The sequence below is a fragment of the Psittacula echo genome (assembly GCF_963264785.1).
Source record: "Psittacula echo genome assembly, chromosome: 6".
Lineage (NCBI taxonomy): Eukaryota > Metazoa > Chordata > Aves > Psittaciformes > Psittacidae > Psittacula > Psittacula echo.
The window spans coordinates 27,751,845-27,769,296 of record NC_137743.1 but is presented as its reverse complement, the minus strand read 5'-3'; the positions used below and the strand labels follow the sequence as shown (position 1 = coordinate 27,769,296).

At 38.5% G+C, this 17,452-nt stretch overlaps 1 protein-coding gene across 1 annotated transcript in view; it reads right to left on the bottom strand.

Annotated features, from left to right (window-relative positions):
• Positions 1-17,452, bottom strand: part of EPB41L5 (erythrocyte membrane protein band 4.1 like 5) — a gene marked incomplete at its 5' end in the record, with an annotated part of 54,476 nt that overhangs the window by 25,717 nt on the left and 11,307 nt on the right. The window contains 11 exon segments of the mRNA XM_080621091.1: positions 387-493; positions 1,648-1,817; positions 2,197-2,266; positions 3,437-3,525; positions 4,151-4,238; positions 4,632-4,752; positions 7,443-7,495; positions 7,824-7,868; positions 10,372-10,450; positions 11,531-11,573; positions 17,041-17,145. Coding sequence (XP_080477217.1) covers positions 387-493; positions 1,648-1,817; positions 2,197-2,266; positions 3,437-3,525; positions 4,151-4,238; positions 4,632-4,752; positions 7,443-7,495; positions 7,824-7,868; positions 10,372-10,450; positions 11,531-11,573; positions 17,041-17,145 — 970 coding nt within the window.

Sequence of the window (17,452 nt, the reverse complement as noted above, 5' to 3'; positions counted from 1 at the left end):
ACATGCTGTAAGGTTGTGACAGAGTGCAACACATAAGAACAGTGACAAAACCCTCTTGACAAATTTCAAACTTGATTAATAAATTTCAAATATTATCATTAATATATTGCTGGTTCCTGGACCCAGGTTTTCCATCTTTGTACAGAGGCCTACTGTGCAATGTTAATGGGTGCTTTACAAGCTAGGCAAACTAGGATGACATGCTCTGGACAAAAGCTTTTTCTGATAAGTACATGTGATCTCCCAGCTAAGACAAAGGAAGCCTAATTTTGAAAACCAAGAAAAGGGCAAACAGCTACAGAAGAATCCCTACACAAAACCTTTGAAGGATACTATTACTTTATTCTCACAGTGGATTATACTTCCCAGAAAAGAAGGTCTTTTACATTTCATTTGTAGTGTTCGTCTTGAGTATCTCTTGCTGGGCCTTCTTTCAAAGGATGCTGATCTCCTGGCTTTATTGGTCTTGGTTGTTTGATATTCTGTTTTCCCACTAACAATATCATGCAAAAATATAAACCGATAAGATAAATGGCTTGCTTTTAATGACAGAACATAGACACTGCTCATCAAAACATCATATTTGCTTTTTAAATTCAGAGCTTAATAACTGATCTCGGTTTTATTAAAAATACCAATCTTAACAACTCAGAAGGCTTTTCACAAAAAAGGGAAGGAGTTCCACAAACATCCTAATCTTTACCCCATTTTCCCAAGACCGAAGGCTGAAGCAATGACTCCTTAAAACACTAAACTGCTGAAAAAGCACATCTGTCCTTTACGTATTCCTGTGGTCAAAGTGCATGCAGTTTGGGAGAGGTTAAAAATTCTAGGAGAGTAAAGCTAAAGGTATGTTGCCAAAGGTTATAAAGAAAGATGATAATAGGACTAAATTCCAGCACTTAGATCCTCTTGTTCCCAGGCAAGTATTTTTTCCCCAAATTTTGCCAGAGTCTGCCCCAAGGCAGTAGCAGCCTTCTGTTCTGCTGACACCTTGGTACCATTGATCCTTCCTGAAGCAGACTTGATGTATTGCTACAGTTGCTGGAAATGGAAGCGAAGTAGATGTGTACTGCCTGGGGTCATATCTCACTCCCTTCCATATGTTCTCACCAACTCTGGTGGGGCAACACATAGTATCCTGCAGGCAGGTCTGGGACCACAAGCCATTGAGAAGCCTGTCTGCGCACTGGTAGTACCTAACACGGAACAGGCTTTATCTTAGGCTTCTGAAGCACTACCATCACACAGACAGGAAACTCAGGAGTCAAAAGACTTGTGATGTCCCCAGCTGTGCAAGTCAATCATCAATCCCTCTAGAATATAGTTTTAAAAAAGGTGGACTTTAGAGATGAAGTGACCTATAAAACACAACATACTATAGATGCTATGTAAAGAACATAAACCTTGAGAAAATTTTGGTTTCCTACTGCACAGACCAGAATCACCTGAAGATATATCAGAAAAAACGCAGGGGGAAAATCTGTGCATTTAATAAAACGAGTAACACAACTCACTCAGTTTGCAAGTTTCACTGCTCTCTGTGTCCTAGGTGAATGAATACCAGATTCTCTCCTGTTTCCACACATAATCCCAGAAAAGCAAGAAATGACAGAAGGTATGTGCTAACTGACAGGTAACACTGACCTGTATCTGAACCGGGATCCTAACCGAATGAAGCCTGATCGACTTGAGCTTTTTTGGACAGGACCTCGGAGCCGGAAGAAGGCATGATGTTCCACTGCACATTTCCACAGGTGTTTGCAGGCTTTGGGATGATCCAGTCTAAAGACAAAAGTGTGCTCCTGCTCCTTTCCCTTAAAGCACACAAAGCACACTGACAATTTACAAGGGGCTTGAATAAGTCAAAGCAAGTATGAACATAAATTCATTCCCCTAAACGTGGTATACAGCCCTTTTGTAAACTTTCTTGCACAATGCACACTGTTTCCAATTATCTGGTCTACACTAGTTTTACAAGGTACTCACTCCCTTTTAAAAACAGCGTGAGAATAAAAGTAATTAAGCCTATTTATTTTATACTTAAGTCCCTTCATTCCCCTCCTCTTTTCAAGTCACAACCAAAAGTCTTGCAAGGCATCCATGTTAATTCTCAAAACTTAAAGGAGACCAGGAGTATGTAAACTAGTACTGTATAATTAAGACTGAGATGTAACTAAGCAGATAGTTATCTACCTGTTCATCATCTTCAACAACTACTAGAGTGAGTTTGTTCTTCTTGAAATCAAGCCTTGTTATCTTTGGCCTGCAAGATGAACAGAAAAAGCAGGTTACATCAAACTATCTTAGTAACTCACTGAGAGGTACGTTCAATGTGCTGATCCAAGTCTTTCTACCAGATTTTCTTTTTCTGGTTTTGTGGAAGTGTTAAGTTCATGCAGTAGGGCTTCATTATACTGTGGATACCAATGTAGCACTTCAAAATTTAACATTTAATTAGAAACTTTCATAAGATAAGAAGTCAGCAACTTCTAAAAGGGTAATTCTATCAGAACTTAAAATAATAATGAGTTGAACTGAAATCAAACTGCACCCAAATGCTCCTGCTTGCCTACTCTTCCAGAAGCCCACAAAACTGAACTCAGAAAGACACAAAGGCAGGCCAAAATAATACTACTTTATTACAGAAATAAAAATCATCATATAATATAGCACAGATCAATTCCTATCATGATTCTGTTTCAAAAAATCCCAGCCAAAACAATGCAAGCATGACAAGACACAAAACTGCAACCTCTTCTTCCCTTCCCTGCTCACCAAAAAAATGCCTAGAAATGATGGTGGAGGAACAAGACACACAGATAATATTTCCACTAAAAAGTGAGCATTGTTCTGAGCAGTTTATAAAATTGGACTGGGTTAACCCAAAATGAATAGTTCTATGATGAAATTTTACCTCATCATCTGCCTCCTGAACTCTTTGTATACAGTTTTGAAAGACTGGATGGGAATTAAGAGAATAAAGCACTTAAAATCCATGAATGCCTGTGTACCCAGTCCGAAATATGATAGCTAGGTTCTTCAACTTGTGCTTTATGCAATATAAAGCCCTACAAAATTTCATCACAATGCTCACAAGAAACTGTGGGGTGTTATTCAGGTACTTGACAGATAAAGAAGCACATGTTCATAAAAAACAGAGGAAGTTCCATATCCCATGACTAGATATATATATAGATCTGGGTTTGGGTTTGTTTTTGATTAGTCCTTACTGATGAGCAGAAAAGAGACGTTTCTGCCCTTTACTAGGCACAAAGAGACATTTTCTTACTAAGAAAGCTGCCCAGATGATGTTACATGTAAAACCTGCACTAGCACTATTGCTTCTGCCTCTTTTTCAACAGTAAGGCTAGTGCAAATGAAGCAAAAGAGTAAAAATTTAAAATATATCTTCACGTACAATCAGAGAGCTTACCAGAAAAACAAACCAATCTTTGTATCTCCTTCGAAGACAAGAACTCCTGTAGGGGTTAGTCCCAGGCTGTAATCATTGCCATCTCTTGCCTAAATGACACAAAATAAAGATGATGTTCATTTTGATGCTTGGCCCTTTATCCAAATTACTCCAGTGTAATGTAGCTTATTTGCCCAGTGTTACAATTAAACATATATTTGCTTATTTTATACAACAAAACTCTTGTGTTTCAATGACCTCATGCAAAGGATTTTTTAAATTTGCAACTCCTCAATAAGGCTGACTAAAATGGAAAATTAAAGTTTCTTAATTTGTTTGTGTGATAAGGACCTCCTTGTGTGGTTCTCTGCACGTCCTTCTCCACAGGAGATCTATTTTTACTTGTAGCTCTTCAGCTGCTAGCTGACTGGACCCCAGCCAGTTCTAACTTAATTACTATGATTTTCACATAGCTTTTAGTCTAAATACAAACTGTAGTCCATATTGCCACACCAATCACATACTTAACACAGAGCAGATATGCTTACTCTAAAGTTATACCTTCTAGAAAAGTATCCTATAAAGTGGAATGTTGATGCAAAGCCAGATCACCTGTTACACAGTTTAGATGAATACAATATTCCACCCCACACCCCCAAGCAAACCCATTGTTGAAATGCATGAGAAAGCTAACATTATCATTACCAAAGGTCACCATGCTGTGGTTAAACATACCTTGACTATGTGCATGTCTACACCATACATTTCCAGCCACTTAGCTTTGTTTAAGTAGTTAGTTTCAGCCTGTGCTGGTGTTTGACCCCTGAAATAAACGTTTTGCTGTTAGGTAAGATGCCTGAAAAAACACAGAAAGCAAAACCCAGTATATAGGAAAAAGAATTTCCTGCAAGTTTGTGAAAAACCCCAATGCTGCTGACACTCGTTTGCTTTGAACATCAATGTCACTTTTGAAAGTTTTAATTTGAAACCATTGCTGAAAAATTATTACATTTCAAGAATCTGCACCTCATCATTTAACTCAGACCTTTGAAAAAGTTCAATTTTGCACATTACATCCTCTTACAAAATATGACAGAACCATATTAGAATTACGTTTCTGAACAGGACCAAAGAAGCATCAGCAGCATCTTAATACATTCTGTCACAGAAAAATCAGTGCTAACAGCTAGTTAGCATACACTGGAAGATCTAGTACCTGCATTCCTTCCACTTCTCAAAAATGGCTAGTTCCATCTCTTCAGTCTGGGTGGGAACAAACCTGAACTCAGACACCAGCTCAGGCACATGTTCAGCAGGATCATAGTCTCCAAGTTCAGCTACAGAAGAACAGCATTGTCAAGCAGCGCTCACAATAACACAGGAACTTCTGCATACTTTTCTAGTTAATCTAAAATACTAAATTTCTTTTTGTGTTGTTCCTCAACTTCCAGTCCTCTCAATTATTTGAAGCACCACCTTTTTTGACAGCAAAATTATGAACACTGAACAAGTAGTTGTGTTGTCTGCACAAAAGCTTTGCATTAATTTTTACAAAGTGCTATTGATGCATTCCTTAACAAACTTCCAAGGAAGTTGTCAACATCCTTGAAACTCATCTTTTTTCTTTCTTGCAGAAAGTTTTCAACATTTTATCACTTATATTTTATTGAGATGACAGGTTAAAATGGACTTAAGTTAAAATGGAATTTTGCCTTAAATTATTAAAACAGAATCTCTTGAGAGCTGCAAAACTCAAAACCAGTTCTGACTCTTCATAAAACCATTCTAAAAATCAGTTTCTGGTTTTATAACTTCCCCCATCTTGATATAATTACTCTGTGTCAGGGAACAATCCTGCAGCTATTATTTGTTGCTCTCCTTTTCATCTAAGAACATAATAAATGCCCTACTGGGTCAGTCAAATGCTCATCCAGTCCACTGCTGCACGCTCAATGGAGGCAATAAGAGATGCTACTTAGAGCGCATACAGAACATACTAGTCAATGGGTGTGCCACATCAAAAGCACAACCCCCTTCCACAGATGCTAACAAGTCCAGCTTCTGAAGACTGACGTATGCCTAAAATGCTGAAAATCGCAGTTAGAAACCTTTATAAAAATATCCTGATTTTCAGAATCACTAAAGCATTTGCTCCTCCCATTGATTTCAAGCAGCTTCTTAATGTTCAGCTCGTGTCCAAAAATTTAGGAATAATTCTATAACTTGGTCCTTGATGTCTGATACAGGCCAATAATTGTTATGCTTGAAAAAAGAAACTACCAATTTTTGTGTAGGAAAAAAACAAGTGACATCTTTGGGATGACATGGCAAAGTCAAATACACACACAGAGTATTCATATGTGCAGAAACTACATACAAACTCTAAAAACCTGTTTCTTGGATTTCTGAACACTGCAGCATAATAAGAGTCTTTTTACACACCCCCCCCCTTTTTTTTAATGCTGACTGAGGAAGTCTGTAGTTCTATAATAATTTACTCCCACTAAAAGGCCTGCCTCTGTTGAAAGGAATGCTGTCAAAGCCAGCTTAGGTTCCAGCTGATTTAAATAAAAGTACACAGCTGTCAGACAGTAAGATTAAAGCCCTGCTACAGGGACTGTGGAGAGAGGAAAGAAAAGACCAGCACAAAAAGCAATGGATATACGATACAATTAGATCACTTTGTCTTTTCCAAAAGTTATTCACTGAACCCGTATCTTAAGGCTCTAACAATGCTAATGTTTTAAACTATGGAATGTAGTCTAACTGTTTTCCTTCCACACAAAAGAGCAGGTTAAAAAGGCAGGTACCTCTACAGTTTAATCCCAGCTTTCCATATACACATGATAAAAGCCATTAGTAGCCCTTGCCGGAAGAACAAAATCTGCTTTGGAAAATATCTGTACAAGAAAGAATTTCAGTGACTTAGTCATGTTACCTAAGCCCTGCAAAGTACAACAGTGTATTGGTTTATAAGATGAATGTTATGTAGAGAATCTGTGCAGCACAAACGCATGGCATATCTCCAAATTCTCTCTTCATCAAAGAGGACTGTACAACAGCTTTACAGCTGAGGTTCTGGGATTTTTCTGTAGACTCAAACTGGGTTGAGTAAGGCCATATAACCGTATCCTCCAAGAAGGACCTAAATGCCTGCTCTAGCAGACATTTCTAAAACTTCACTTTCTTTTGTGAATTCCCCTGCTTGAAACAACAGAAAACTTCATATTAGCTAAGATCACACCCTCATTCAAAGAACGGCAGACATCGTCCATGAAGATCAACAGTTGTATATGTACAACCTATACAAGCAATAGACGGTCAGACCACAGCTCTCAGAGAAGCCACGGATGCTGGAGTCTCAGCTGGAATCAAAAGTTAAAGACAACTCATTCATAAGAGTCTCAGAGGGCTGAAGCATAGTGCTGTACAGCTGAGAAATGACAGTATGTCACCTCTTGACTGAAGAAGGATCTGAAATACCAGCAAGTGCAGTTCAACCATAAATGCTGAAGTACCAGCTTGAGCATGGCCCACTAACATGTTTTCTACATGTTTCTACAAATAAGCTTCAGTCAAAAGCTGGTGGGTTTTCTAAGTGAGATTTTTCAATGGAGTGCAGAACCAAAATAATTTTGTACCCAATTTGTACAACAAATAAAGCACATGGCAGAAACGACAATGAAAAATAGTGAACTACGTTACTACATCAAAGCAATTCACAAAGGCCGCAGAACTCATATCTTGTGTGAAAGTGGACAGGTTTGCACACAAGCACCTGAGAAAATAAGTTTAGGGCAAAGCTGTTTCTGTTCAGAACCTCTTTGTTACATTTCCTAGGGAATCGACTGATTTTCTATACATGCTCACAACAAAATTACAACCAGAAAGAGCTGTTTCACACTGGATCGCTAGCAGCTGCACAGAATCCATTTTCTGGATACAACAAGGACAGACTAAAAGTAATAAGAGTCTACATACAAAGTTGTTCATACAACTTCATCCTTCCCCACTTGTACCTACTGACCTTGCATGTTATAAGCTGCCAGCTGGACGGCTGTGTCAAAAGGACATTCCAATCTGTTGTAAGACAAGTGCATTGTTAAACCCTTAGCTGACACTACTTAGCAGACAACTCATACACCTGACAGCGAGAAACTGCAATAGTTTGAGATAAGAAAATGGAAAAAGGATTAGTAGATTTTCAGCAAATTAACAAGAGAGAAGCACTACATTATTTAAGCATTCTTCTGCCACTAGTCATGCATAGAAAAGTCATACCTTAGAGGAAAAAAACCCACATTAAGTTACTTAGCAAAAACTTACTAATTACCCAAATATAAGTGTAATAAATCCTATGCTAAACATACTGTAATTGTTTAAAAGGTTGTTTATCAGTAATACTTACTTTCCACTAAGAATATCCAGTTTCAGCTGCAGAACAAATAAATACCTGTAGGATTAAGTAAGAAATAAATGTCATTGATTAATACTTCTAATGTTTGACTCAGCCTACAGGAGGAAGTTAGAGCCCGACAAATAAAAATGTTTTCTACTCTTTACATGGGCTTTCAAGACTAAAGAAACTGCACTGTGATCTTTTAAAGCTTTATCAGTTGGGTTTGTATGCTTTGCACACCTTTCAAATGAAGTAAACCCAAAACTAGAAGTTGTCACAAGCTAACCTACACTGCTGCATGGAAGAAGAAAGAGAATACCTGTCTTCTTTTTCCCTCTCCTGATCCTACTAGGGCAAAGAACAACTTACATCTTCCACATTTTCTTCATTATTCATAGATATACAGATCTTGTAAGAGAATGAGTATCTTAAAGTCTCTGAAAAATAAATGTTCCTAATATGGATTGCTTAGTTAAAATCTAACCCAGAAAGCTGCCTTTAATATGAAAAAAAAAAAAACCCAAACCAAAACAACAGCCTTTTCAAATATTTTACTCTTTGGAGCCAGTTTTCCTTCACTGCCTTGCTTATTCCGTACTCTTCTTGCTTAGAAACTGGGCAAATATTGAATACAAATATCCCTTTGGTGTGCAACACCAATCCTTCCTATCCAATACCCACAAAGAGTAGCCCTCTTGAGCCATCTTGGTACACAGCTTTCCTTTATCAAGACAAGTAGTTGTCCCATCAACTAAAACACCAGGCTTCACAATGGTATCTAGTTTGAATTCTACTATAGATGAACAGAAGCCATCCACACAAAACCAAAGATGATGCTTCCATTTTAACATGTGCCTATGGGTACTTGTACTCACATACATAGACACAAAACAGATGAAGGCCATTTTCCTACAGGTCCCTTGGAAATTCACAAATACTTTGCTAAACCAAACATTACCCAAAGTCATTTGTACGCTGGCCTATACATGAGGAATAAATTTGTTTGGTGCTGACCCTAGATACCAAAAGAATGAGCACAGGCCTCCAGTGCACAGTGCGTGTGTCCAGTCTGTGCTTATCAGTCACATAACACTCGCAAACAATTCAAGCATACTTCCCATGCTGAGGCTGTGTTACATGACCTCTGACTGGTGGCATCTGATGGAAAGCTGGCAGAAAACATTAGCAAGCTGCACCTGTGGAAACTGAAAAGTAGCCCCAGCTGCACCAACAGAAGGTAGAACCCTCAGAAATCCCCTGCTAGTGATACACATAACCATGGCAGAGCTCCCCTTCCCACTGCTTCTTTAGGGCATAAAATGGCCTCGAGACAAAAGAAAGACTTGCTGCTTTCCTGTTCTGGGGGATTAGCTAAGCAGGCAGACAGGGTTTAAAAGCCCTCAGGTTTCAGGTCTGCCCTGCTAAAACCTGTATAGCAAGGTCTGACTGGCAGAACTCAAGATGAATGAAATGTTTCATAGTGGCAGATACAGACACAGGTCTGAATTTTGTCTCTGGTTACTGTTTTTGAAGACAATTAAATGATTATTCAGGAACATGAGTGGGGAGGTAAAACGTTCTTCCCAGATCGGCAGGAAAGCATTAAAGAAGAGCAGTTATAACTTTATGCTACCACATGCAACTATGAAGCTGCACAGGGTACATATGGTTGTAAGGAGTAATGCCACTTTAATCTTCCTGGTAGCACTCCTAGGGATTTGGCTAAAGTGCAGATTGAAGCTCCACACAGACATAAACCTGAACAACAAACAAATGCATTTCATGATCTCACACAGAGCTGAGGGTAGGAAGTGTCTACAGCTATCAAGGAAACACCTTGTTTTCTCTTCAAAACAGATCATCAGCAGTGGTGACAATACAAAGAAACACTGCCTTTTACAACAGATTTATACTACTGACAGATGGTAGGTTGTATTTTCTTCCAAAGCACCCCAAGTATGTCTCAGTCCAACATGAAATGCAGCATTATGAATGCATCTGTGAAATACTTTAATCAAGAGAAACTGCTGCTCATCTGATACTCAAGTCCTACACATATAGTCTGTCAACTCACATGTCAGCATGGTAGTAAAATACTATTTTCCCTTTCCATAAGCTCTGCAAAGATCACAGAAGTAATGAAACATTAACTGAACTTTTGCTAAAGATAAACCCTAACTTGCAATTCAACACTTTTCTGCCTAAAAAGACAGGATGACTACCCACAGTTGAAATTAAATGCAACTTAAGAAGACGAAAGAACGAAGAATGATATCTGTTCTCTTCCATGAAAATCTTTGTCCACTGTGTATAAGCTACTTAGTTGCCAGAATTGCCTAATGGAAAATGGTGCATCAATATAGTAAATACATAGATCTCTTTGTATTACAGTTCATTTATTTCATGAGAACCAGATTAGAAGCATTTACAAAAAAACAAATAAGCAAACAGCTCTAAGGAATTCTCCAAAACATCACACGACTGTTTAGATAAATACCACAAAAACATTTTCCTGGCCTTTCCTGGGTACCCCTCTCTCACATAAAATTCTTCTTACCTTGTTAGCTCTTCACGTAGATTGTTGGGCTCTGATGAATAAAACTTCACACGAAAATGTAGACAATACGGTGGGCCAACTGCAAAGTAGAATTCATTCAATATTCTTTTTCTTTACTACATGAAATCACATCACAAAACTTGACTGAAATTGGCTCTGTCCTACCACAAAGTCTTAAGGCAGGAATTCATTTGTGAAATGCATGAAAAACATCAGGGTGAAAGGACACTTAAATATACACACGAAATAGTTTGATATGTTACAAGTCAATCCAACATTAAGTTGATTTGTCCTGCCAAAATCACACAAAGGCTAGGTTAATTCCTATATTTAAGGACTCTATCCATCACCAAGAGCATCTTAACTCTGCCATTTGGTTTGAAGACCAAACCCCTAGGCACCCTCTTTGTCTCTGTTACACCTTCCCAGCCTGGGAAATACCCATTTCTGATAACTCAGGCCCCTTTATTCCACAGAATTTCAGACGCATATTTAACAGACCCTTCTGTGGAACAATCACCTTTTCTGGAAACCAAAGAGTTAATTCGACAAAAGAATGGATTAACAGCTCTTTAAAAATGTGCAGCACTCTGTTGATTCTTGCATTTGACAGGAGGAATTTTCTCTCTTTCTTGGTGCTTCCAAAATCTCTGTTGCATTAACACAGCACAACAAATCCCTGAAGACTTCCCACAGCACAGAGCAAGGAAGCTGCTAAACAAAAACCAGCCAATGTCACAGATTACCCAAGCATGCACCACTGAAACCAGGCCACACTATAAACCCTTGTGCAGCAGGTAAGGACTTGGTGGACCAAACACAGATTCAGACATTCAGGACTGCCTCAAAGGATGGAGGCTCCAAGACAAGTTTTCGTATAGTCAGGATAATGATTGGCAACACTAAAATATCTTCAGCTGCCTTGATCCCATCTAAACTACAATTAATAAGCCTATACCATGTTTAATTAAGGACATCAGACTAATGTAATATGAGCTACAGAGGGAAGAGGTCATTAAACAATCAGCAGCATGCTGGGTTTTTGTTCCTGGGTCTTGTCACCTCTTACAGAACACTGCTCTTCACCATCCCTTTCAACATTCTTTCCCTCCTGTATTTTCAATATGAGATCCCAGGAGAAAATGGAAAGAACACTTACTTTTTACTTGCTTTTTAATGCTTTTTGTATTGTCCAACCAGTGCTGAAAAATAAATTATTTTCATTGAATTACCAATAAAGAAATCTCACAGAAAGAAAAAAAAAGAAACACAAAAACCCAACAAATTATGTATTAGTGAAGACCATCTTGGAATAACAAGTAGTTCATTAAAACAATCTAATAAAAATCTTTCACAGCTCTCTCAGCGTGCATCGAAGATCCTTTCACTCATTTCGTAATGCAAAATGTCAGTTTTGAACAACAGAGACATCCTGTTTATAGCCAATCTTCAAGAAAGCATTGTGTACTTTAAAAAGTTATGACAAACCATTTTAATCACTAAAATTTTCATCCTGTCTAAACAAATAATTCACACATTACTAGGTCAGCCAGTGACAGTGTGCCAGAGAGGCATAAACCATAGCTGCAGACTGGCACTCAGTTGCTTGTGATGTTTACTCAGGGTGGGAGAGTCAAAATAAATATTGCTGGCTTTCAGGCATTTTCTTTAGATGACTTCAGTGTAGTAACAGCAAAGCTATCTATGTCCCAACATAAGGGTCAGCTGTACCTAATTCTCCAGAATCTATTTACAGGGGACATTTTAACAGCTGTCACATGGGAGGACATTACTGCCTCACCTAATAATGCTAATTATAAGCTATATACTAGACATGAAGCCAAAACAATAGTTTCACTCCTACTGCATACAACAGCATGTGAAAATCAAGCTATTGATGGCAGATGGAGAGAAACAGCTACATATATATGCTCCACAAAATAACTGCATATACTCCCACTGCTGAAGAGTTTATACCAGAAATGAAAGATAAAGCTGGAATGTTAACACATGGAAGTAGGTCTCTACCGCTAGCTAAGTGTTGTGCACAGTGAACAGCTCCCTCTTCCAAAAGAGATGACTCAGTTAAACAGTAAACATAGCATCATAGTCAACATAGACTGCATTGACTTGACAGCCAGAGCAAGCTATCTACCATGCCCTGCATGGTTCACAATTCCCAGGTAAAACAACCTCACTTGATCAATCCCAAATGTCACTTTGCAAGTAATACAGCTGAATTATTACTTAGCAACACTTCTTTGGTTAGACTATGTGCCATGAAATCCACACATGGGCCCCATGGATGACAGAAAAGCAACAGGGTTATGAGAAAGAACCGGTATTTTCAGGTTGCAATGCCAAGTGCAAACATTCCTGTGTTCAGAGCAGCCCTGCCTTCTGCAGAGAGTGTGTTAAGTCAGCCTGTAATACACCCAGGATACACAGTGATTGATGTATTAGCTGCAGATCAGAACAACTAAACCATCTACTGTTGCTGTGCACCCAGCTGAAAATGCTCTCATTAGCTATGAAAACAAAGTAGCTGCAGAAAGCTAGTTGAAATATACTTTATATATATATTTAAAACAAAGCAGAAAGCTTAAGGCAGAATGAAGCATAAATATTTACATCAGCTTTGCTTATACTACCAGTGAATAGAAGTTGAGCATTTTTCGTTGCTGTTTCTTTAGGAAAATAAAATAATCTCTCTTCCTATTCCATAAACTCGCTTGCTATAAAAGACTATTTACATACTCCTTCCTCCACTGCGAAAATACACAAAACAATCCACTTGCAGGCTTGCAGGTGATTTATACACAGCAATGGCAAAGAGCGCCATTTCTAGACTTCAGGACTGGCTGTGCACGTCTCTTTCATCTCCCTCCTGTTTTCTCTCATCTCCTCCACATTCCATGGGAAGGCAACTGAGAGGCCCGCGACAGGCACTGATAGCGTTTACTCTGCTCGGCTCTTACCATTGCTGCCTACAGGAGCGCTGTTTGAATGTTAAGGGTGTGTGTGGCAGAAGGGAAGCAGAACTGCTTTTAGATGGGGCGCGGCGGGGGGGGGCGGGGAGCGGGCGGGGAGGTGGGATGCGGGGAGCAACAAAAAAACCCCAAACCAAACACCACCAAACCAACACATGCATGGACACACACAGACGTCAGGAAATTTAAGATTTATTCCGAGTGATTAACATGGAATTCAAGTGGACCTGGCAAAAAGCTTGTGTTTTGATGAGAATTTGCTCAGCACAGTCTACTGCTGAAATCCAGAGATAAAGTTTGTTAAACAAAAAGCAGTACGAACAAACTGCAGAGTACTGGAAGTCCTTACAAGAAATTTGCTGCTTCAGATATTAAAAACAAACAAAACCACCACCAAAAAACCCCAAATCACAACACCCTCCCCCTCCTAAAACACAACAACATTTCAAGAAGGTAGGGTAAACTGTTTGTTCTTTTTAGTAAGACAGTGAGGCTAAAACTGTTCCCATACTTTATGCAATGAAGGGTGCATACTTAGTGCAACGCTATACAAATAATTTTCAGCATTAAGCACTATGTTAGATAAAACTGCCACAGTAACAAACCAATGTGTTGTACAATTCCATTAGGAAGAGCAAGTATTTGATTCTTGCAACCTGTACATTAGAATTAGAAATTTACTACCTGTTAAATCCTGAGAACCTCCGTACCAGAAACGTATCTCTAGCACGGCTAAAAAAAAAGCCAAACAGCCCAACAAGTTAACAAAAATCTTCCTCTTTTGTGTTATTGGACATGTTGCACTGTTCACTGTCAGCCTGAAATGAAGTTACTCCAATTAACAACAGGCTGTTCCCCTGTCTGCTAGACCAAGTTTGATATATAGTGGACACTTTTGCAAGGAACTCTTTCTGCCACCTCCTGCCTCTTACTTGTGAGAGGTTCTGGGAGAGATCTATTCCTAACCATCAGACTAGCAATGAACACAGAAAATACATGAAAACAAGTCTTCCAGTCCACTAACTGTTTCAAGAACTGCTCTAAAGAAGCTAGTATTTGAATTCTGAAATCCAAAATGTCAGGAAGAGTTTGTATACTTTGGTTCTTGCACTCCCCAGTATATAATAAACTCAAACACCTAACTACTAATCACTTCAGCAGCTAAAGAGAAGGAAACAAAGCTCTCCTTCAGTTGTTCAAAATTAATCTATTGAAAACTCATTTGTAGTTAAAACAAGCAAGGAATTTCTCAAACTTTTGTTTAACTACATGTTGCTATTTTGCCAGTGTATATTATCACATAGTAAAGCAACATACTTGAATTTAAATTGGGTAGCAGACAGATTATCTCCTTCAGAGCCAGCAGACAATCTTGTCCACAGTAAAGGACTGAATTCCTACACTGTTTATTTAACAGGTCTCCTGAATAATCTTTGACAAGTCACTTGATTAGTGTCTCTCTCTGTTTCCAGCTGCAGATTGGGTTTCTCCTAGAATGTGCCAGCTCCTCTTTGCAAGGATGGCTGACATAACAACAGTTCTTCACTTCTTAAAGCAATTATCTCTGGTTGTTGCATTCAGCCTTCCTGGCAAAATGCTACCTTTTCTGCTTCATTATGCAAAATATATCATTAAAGTCCAGCTTAAACAAATTGTTATCTCTATTCTGCTTCTTTTCAGTCACACATAGTTAAGAAAAGAAAGTAAATTAAGTTTGAAATCTCCTGTACCTGGTAGATAGTGCAGTATCAAATACTCAATCAGGTGCTATCCCGACTGGAAGCAAAATTTGCTGGACAAAAACAAGCCATGAGCAATTGCCGAGCCAGAAAAGATTAACTCTTATTTCCCCAATTCAAGATGGAATCATGTTATTTGCTAACAGAACAATAAGACAAAAAAGTCTACCATACAGTTTCACCAGTTATAACTGACATTGTACTCTTATGGGATCCTAGAGGCATGTGGAAATACTTCAGAAGCCACATGGCAGAAATTAAGTAGAATACCCAACTTAAACATACAGATTATTTTTTTCCTAAAGTAAAAAGATAAATGCAATGGAATGATTCACTATCAATAATCAACATCCGAAACTGCACATGCTTAACACAGTTAACATGATTTTTATAAATATAAAATGGCATGCAATGGGCTGTTCTCTGATTTCTGCTGGTAGGAGATATTCCTGGTTCTGGATGACATCCATCTGTTAGTGCAACGCTTTTTCTCTTTAGTGTTAGATGTCCCTGGTTCTGCAAGAGGTTTAAGACCACTTTCACTACTGGGAACTGCAGCCGAGCAGCAGCTAATCCCACCAGCCATAAATTTTGCTTCAGATGCTGAAGCCAAATTATTTTATCCAAACAGAATATTCTCTACAGTTACAAGCTAAGCATAAAAGCTCAATCACAGTAATTCTGAAAAGAAGCTATCAGGTTATAAAAGTGTGATTTGGGGTGGATAAAACTGTGTCCAAAGCTATCAGCTTCTTTCAAAGATTCAAGCTTGGGGAGGTTTTTTGCCGTTATACAAAGCAGTATCAATTAAGATGTCACCTTCAAATTGTTCTGGACATCGACCCTCAGAAGTAAAGGAATATACATCATTGCCTCTAATAATGTATTGCCTCTATTTTTGTACGCTGACCTCAAACAGTTCAGGTATTTATTTCAGTAGCAATTGTCTGTACGTCCACTCTGCCATTCTGATCATGGAATAATTCTGTTTCAAGTGGACTTGAAAAACCCATCATCCATCTAACGTATATGTAATAAGGTCATACCTCTAACAAATAACTGACTGACATACACAGTATGAAAACTCAGAACTCATTATACCTGGGGATGTTGTGGTAAGTGAGTACATGTTCAAGTTACAGGGATGCAGGACAAAGACAAAAATGCACTCCTTGTCTAACACCTCACTCAAATTGCAGCTGTCCTTGTACGCAGGAAGAAATGCAGCTGTCCTTGTACTTGGCAAGAAGAAGTATCTATATAAAATTGCACAGCTCACAAGTGGAAAGAACTGTGGTTGCTTTTGACAAATAAGGCTCTGCTGTTTTCAAAAGCAGTCGCATTCTCACAAACACATGATGAACTTCAGAAACAAACTCAAGCTTGCAAGAATGCTCTAACTAAAACTGTCTGGTACATACAAACACACCTATATTCTCTCAAAAATTTCTAGTTGCAGGTCTAAGTCACAACTGATTTGAGCAAATCAAAGGTATACCCTTCTTGCCAAGATTATTTCCCAAGCAGACATTAACAAAGAAACTTTTGCTGAGGAGAAAGTTTACGGCAAAGGAAAATTTTCTCCACTCTGTAGAACAATAAAGGGCTAAGCACACACTCTAGTTTTGCCCCTTCCTCTCTGCATCAGCAGTATCAAGAATTTATACATGCTGCACCAGGCTCTGAGCCAGCCTCACTAATGACAACAGGAGGTGTGACAGTTAACAAGTGAAAGACAAGAAAGGAAGAGACAACAGTGCTGCAAGATGCTTGAGGTGGAATTAAACTTGGAGTCACAAACTAACACGACATAGAGCTTCCGCACAAAACCTTAAATCAAAAAAGGCAGCTTTCTTATACTGTTTTTGTCAATATTAAGATTTCAGGTTTAGACTGTTGCTTAAAATAAGTAAATGAATAAACAAAGCACTCCTACTTACCGCCACTTGTGCAGAATCCATGAACCTTAATCCAAAATAGTCACTTTCTATAAGGTCCAGATGGTACATGATTTGTTCAAACAGGAGCTGGCCTTTGGCTTTTTTCTGAAAATATAAAAGGATTTAGTACTTAGCAGGTAGATTTATTGTAGCTTCTATCTTCTTCTCAGTATACTTTATATTGTAATTCCAAAAGTAAGAGAATCCCAAAATTAAGCTTCTGAAAATATGTGGAACTTGGTTTTTTTCTTTCCTATTTTCTGATGATTGTTTTGCTTAAAGGCCAACGTACACCCCACAAGAAGCATATTCTTAAAGGACTCACATAGTCCTTTTCTTTTGAAAATGGTCAACACGACTTGAACACCACAATGCTAAACTGGCATTTTATCATTGTCTCTTTTAGGCTTTC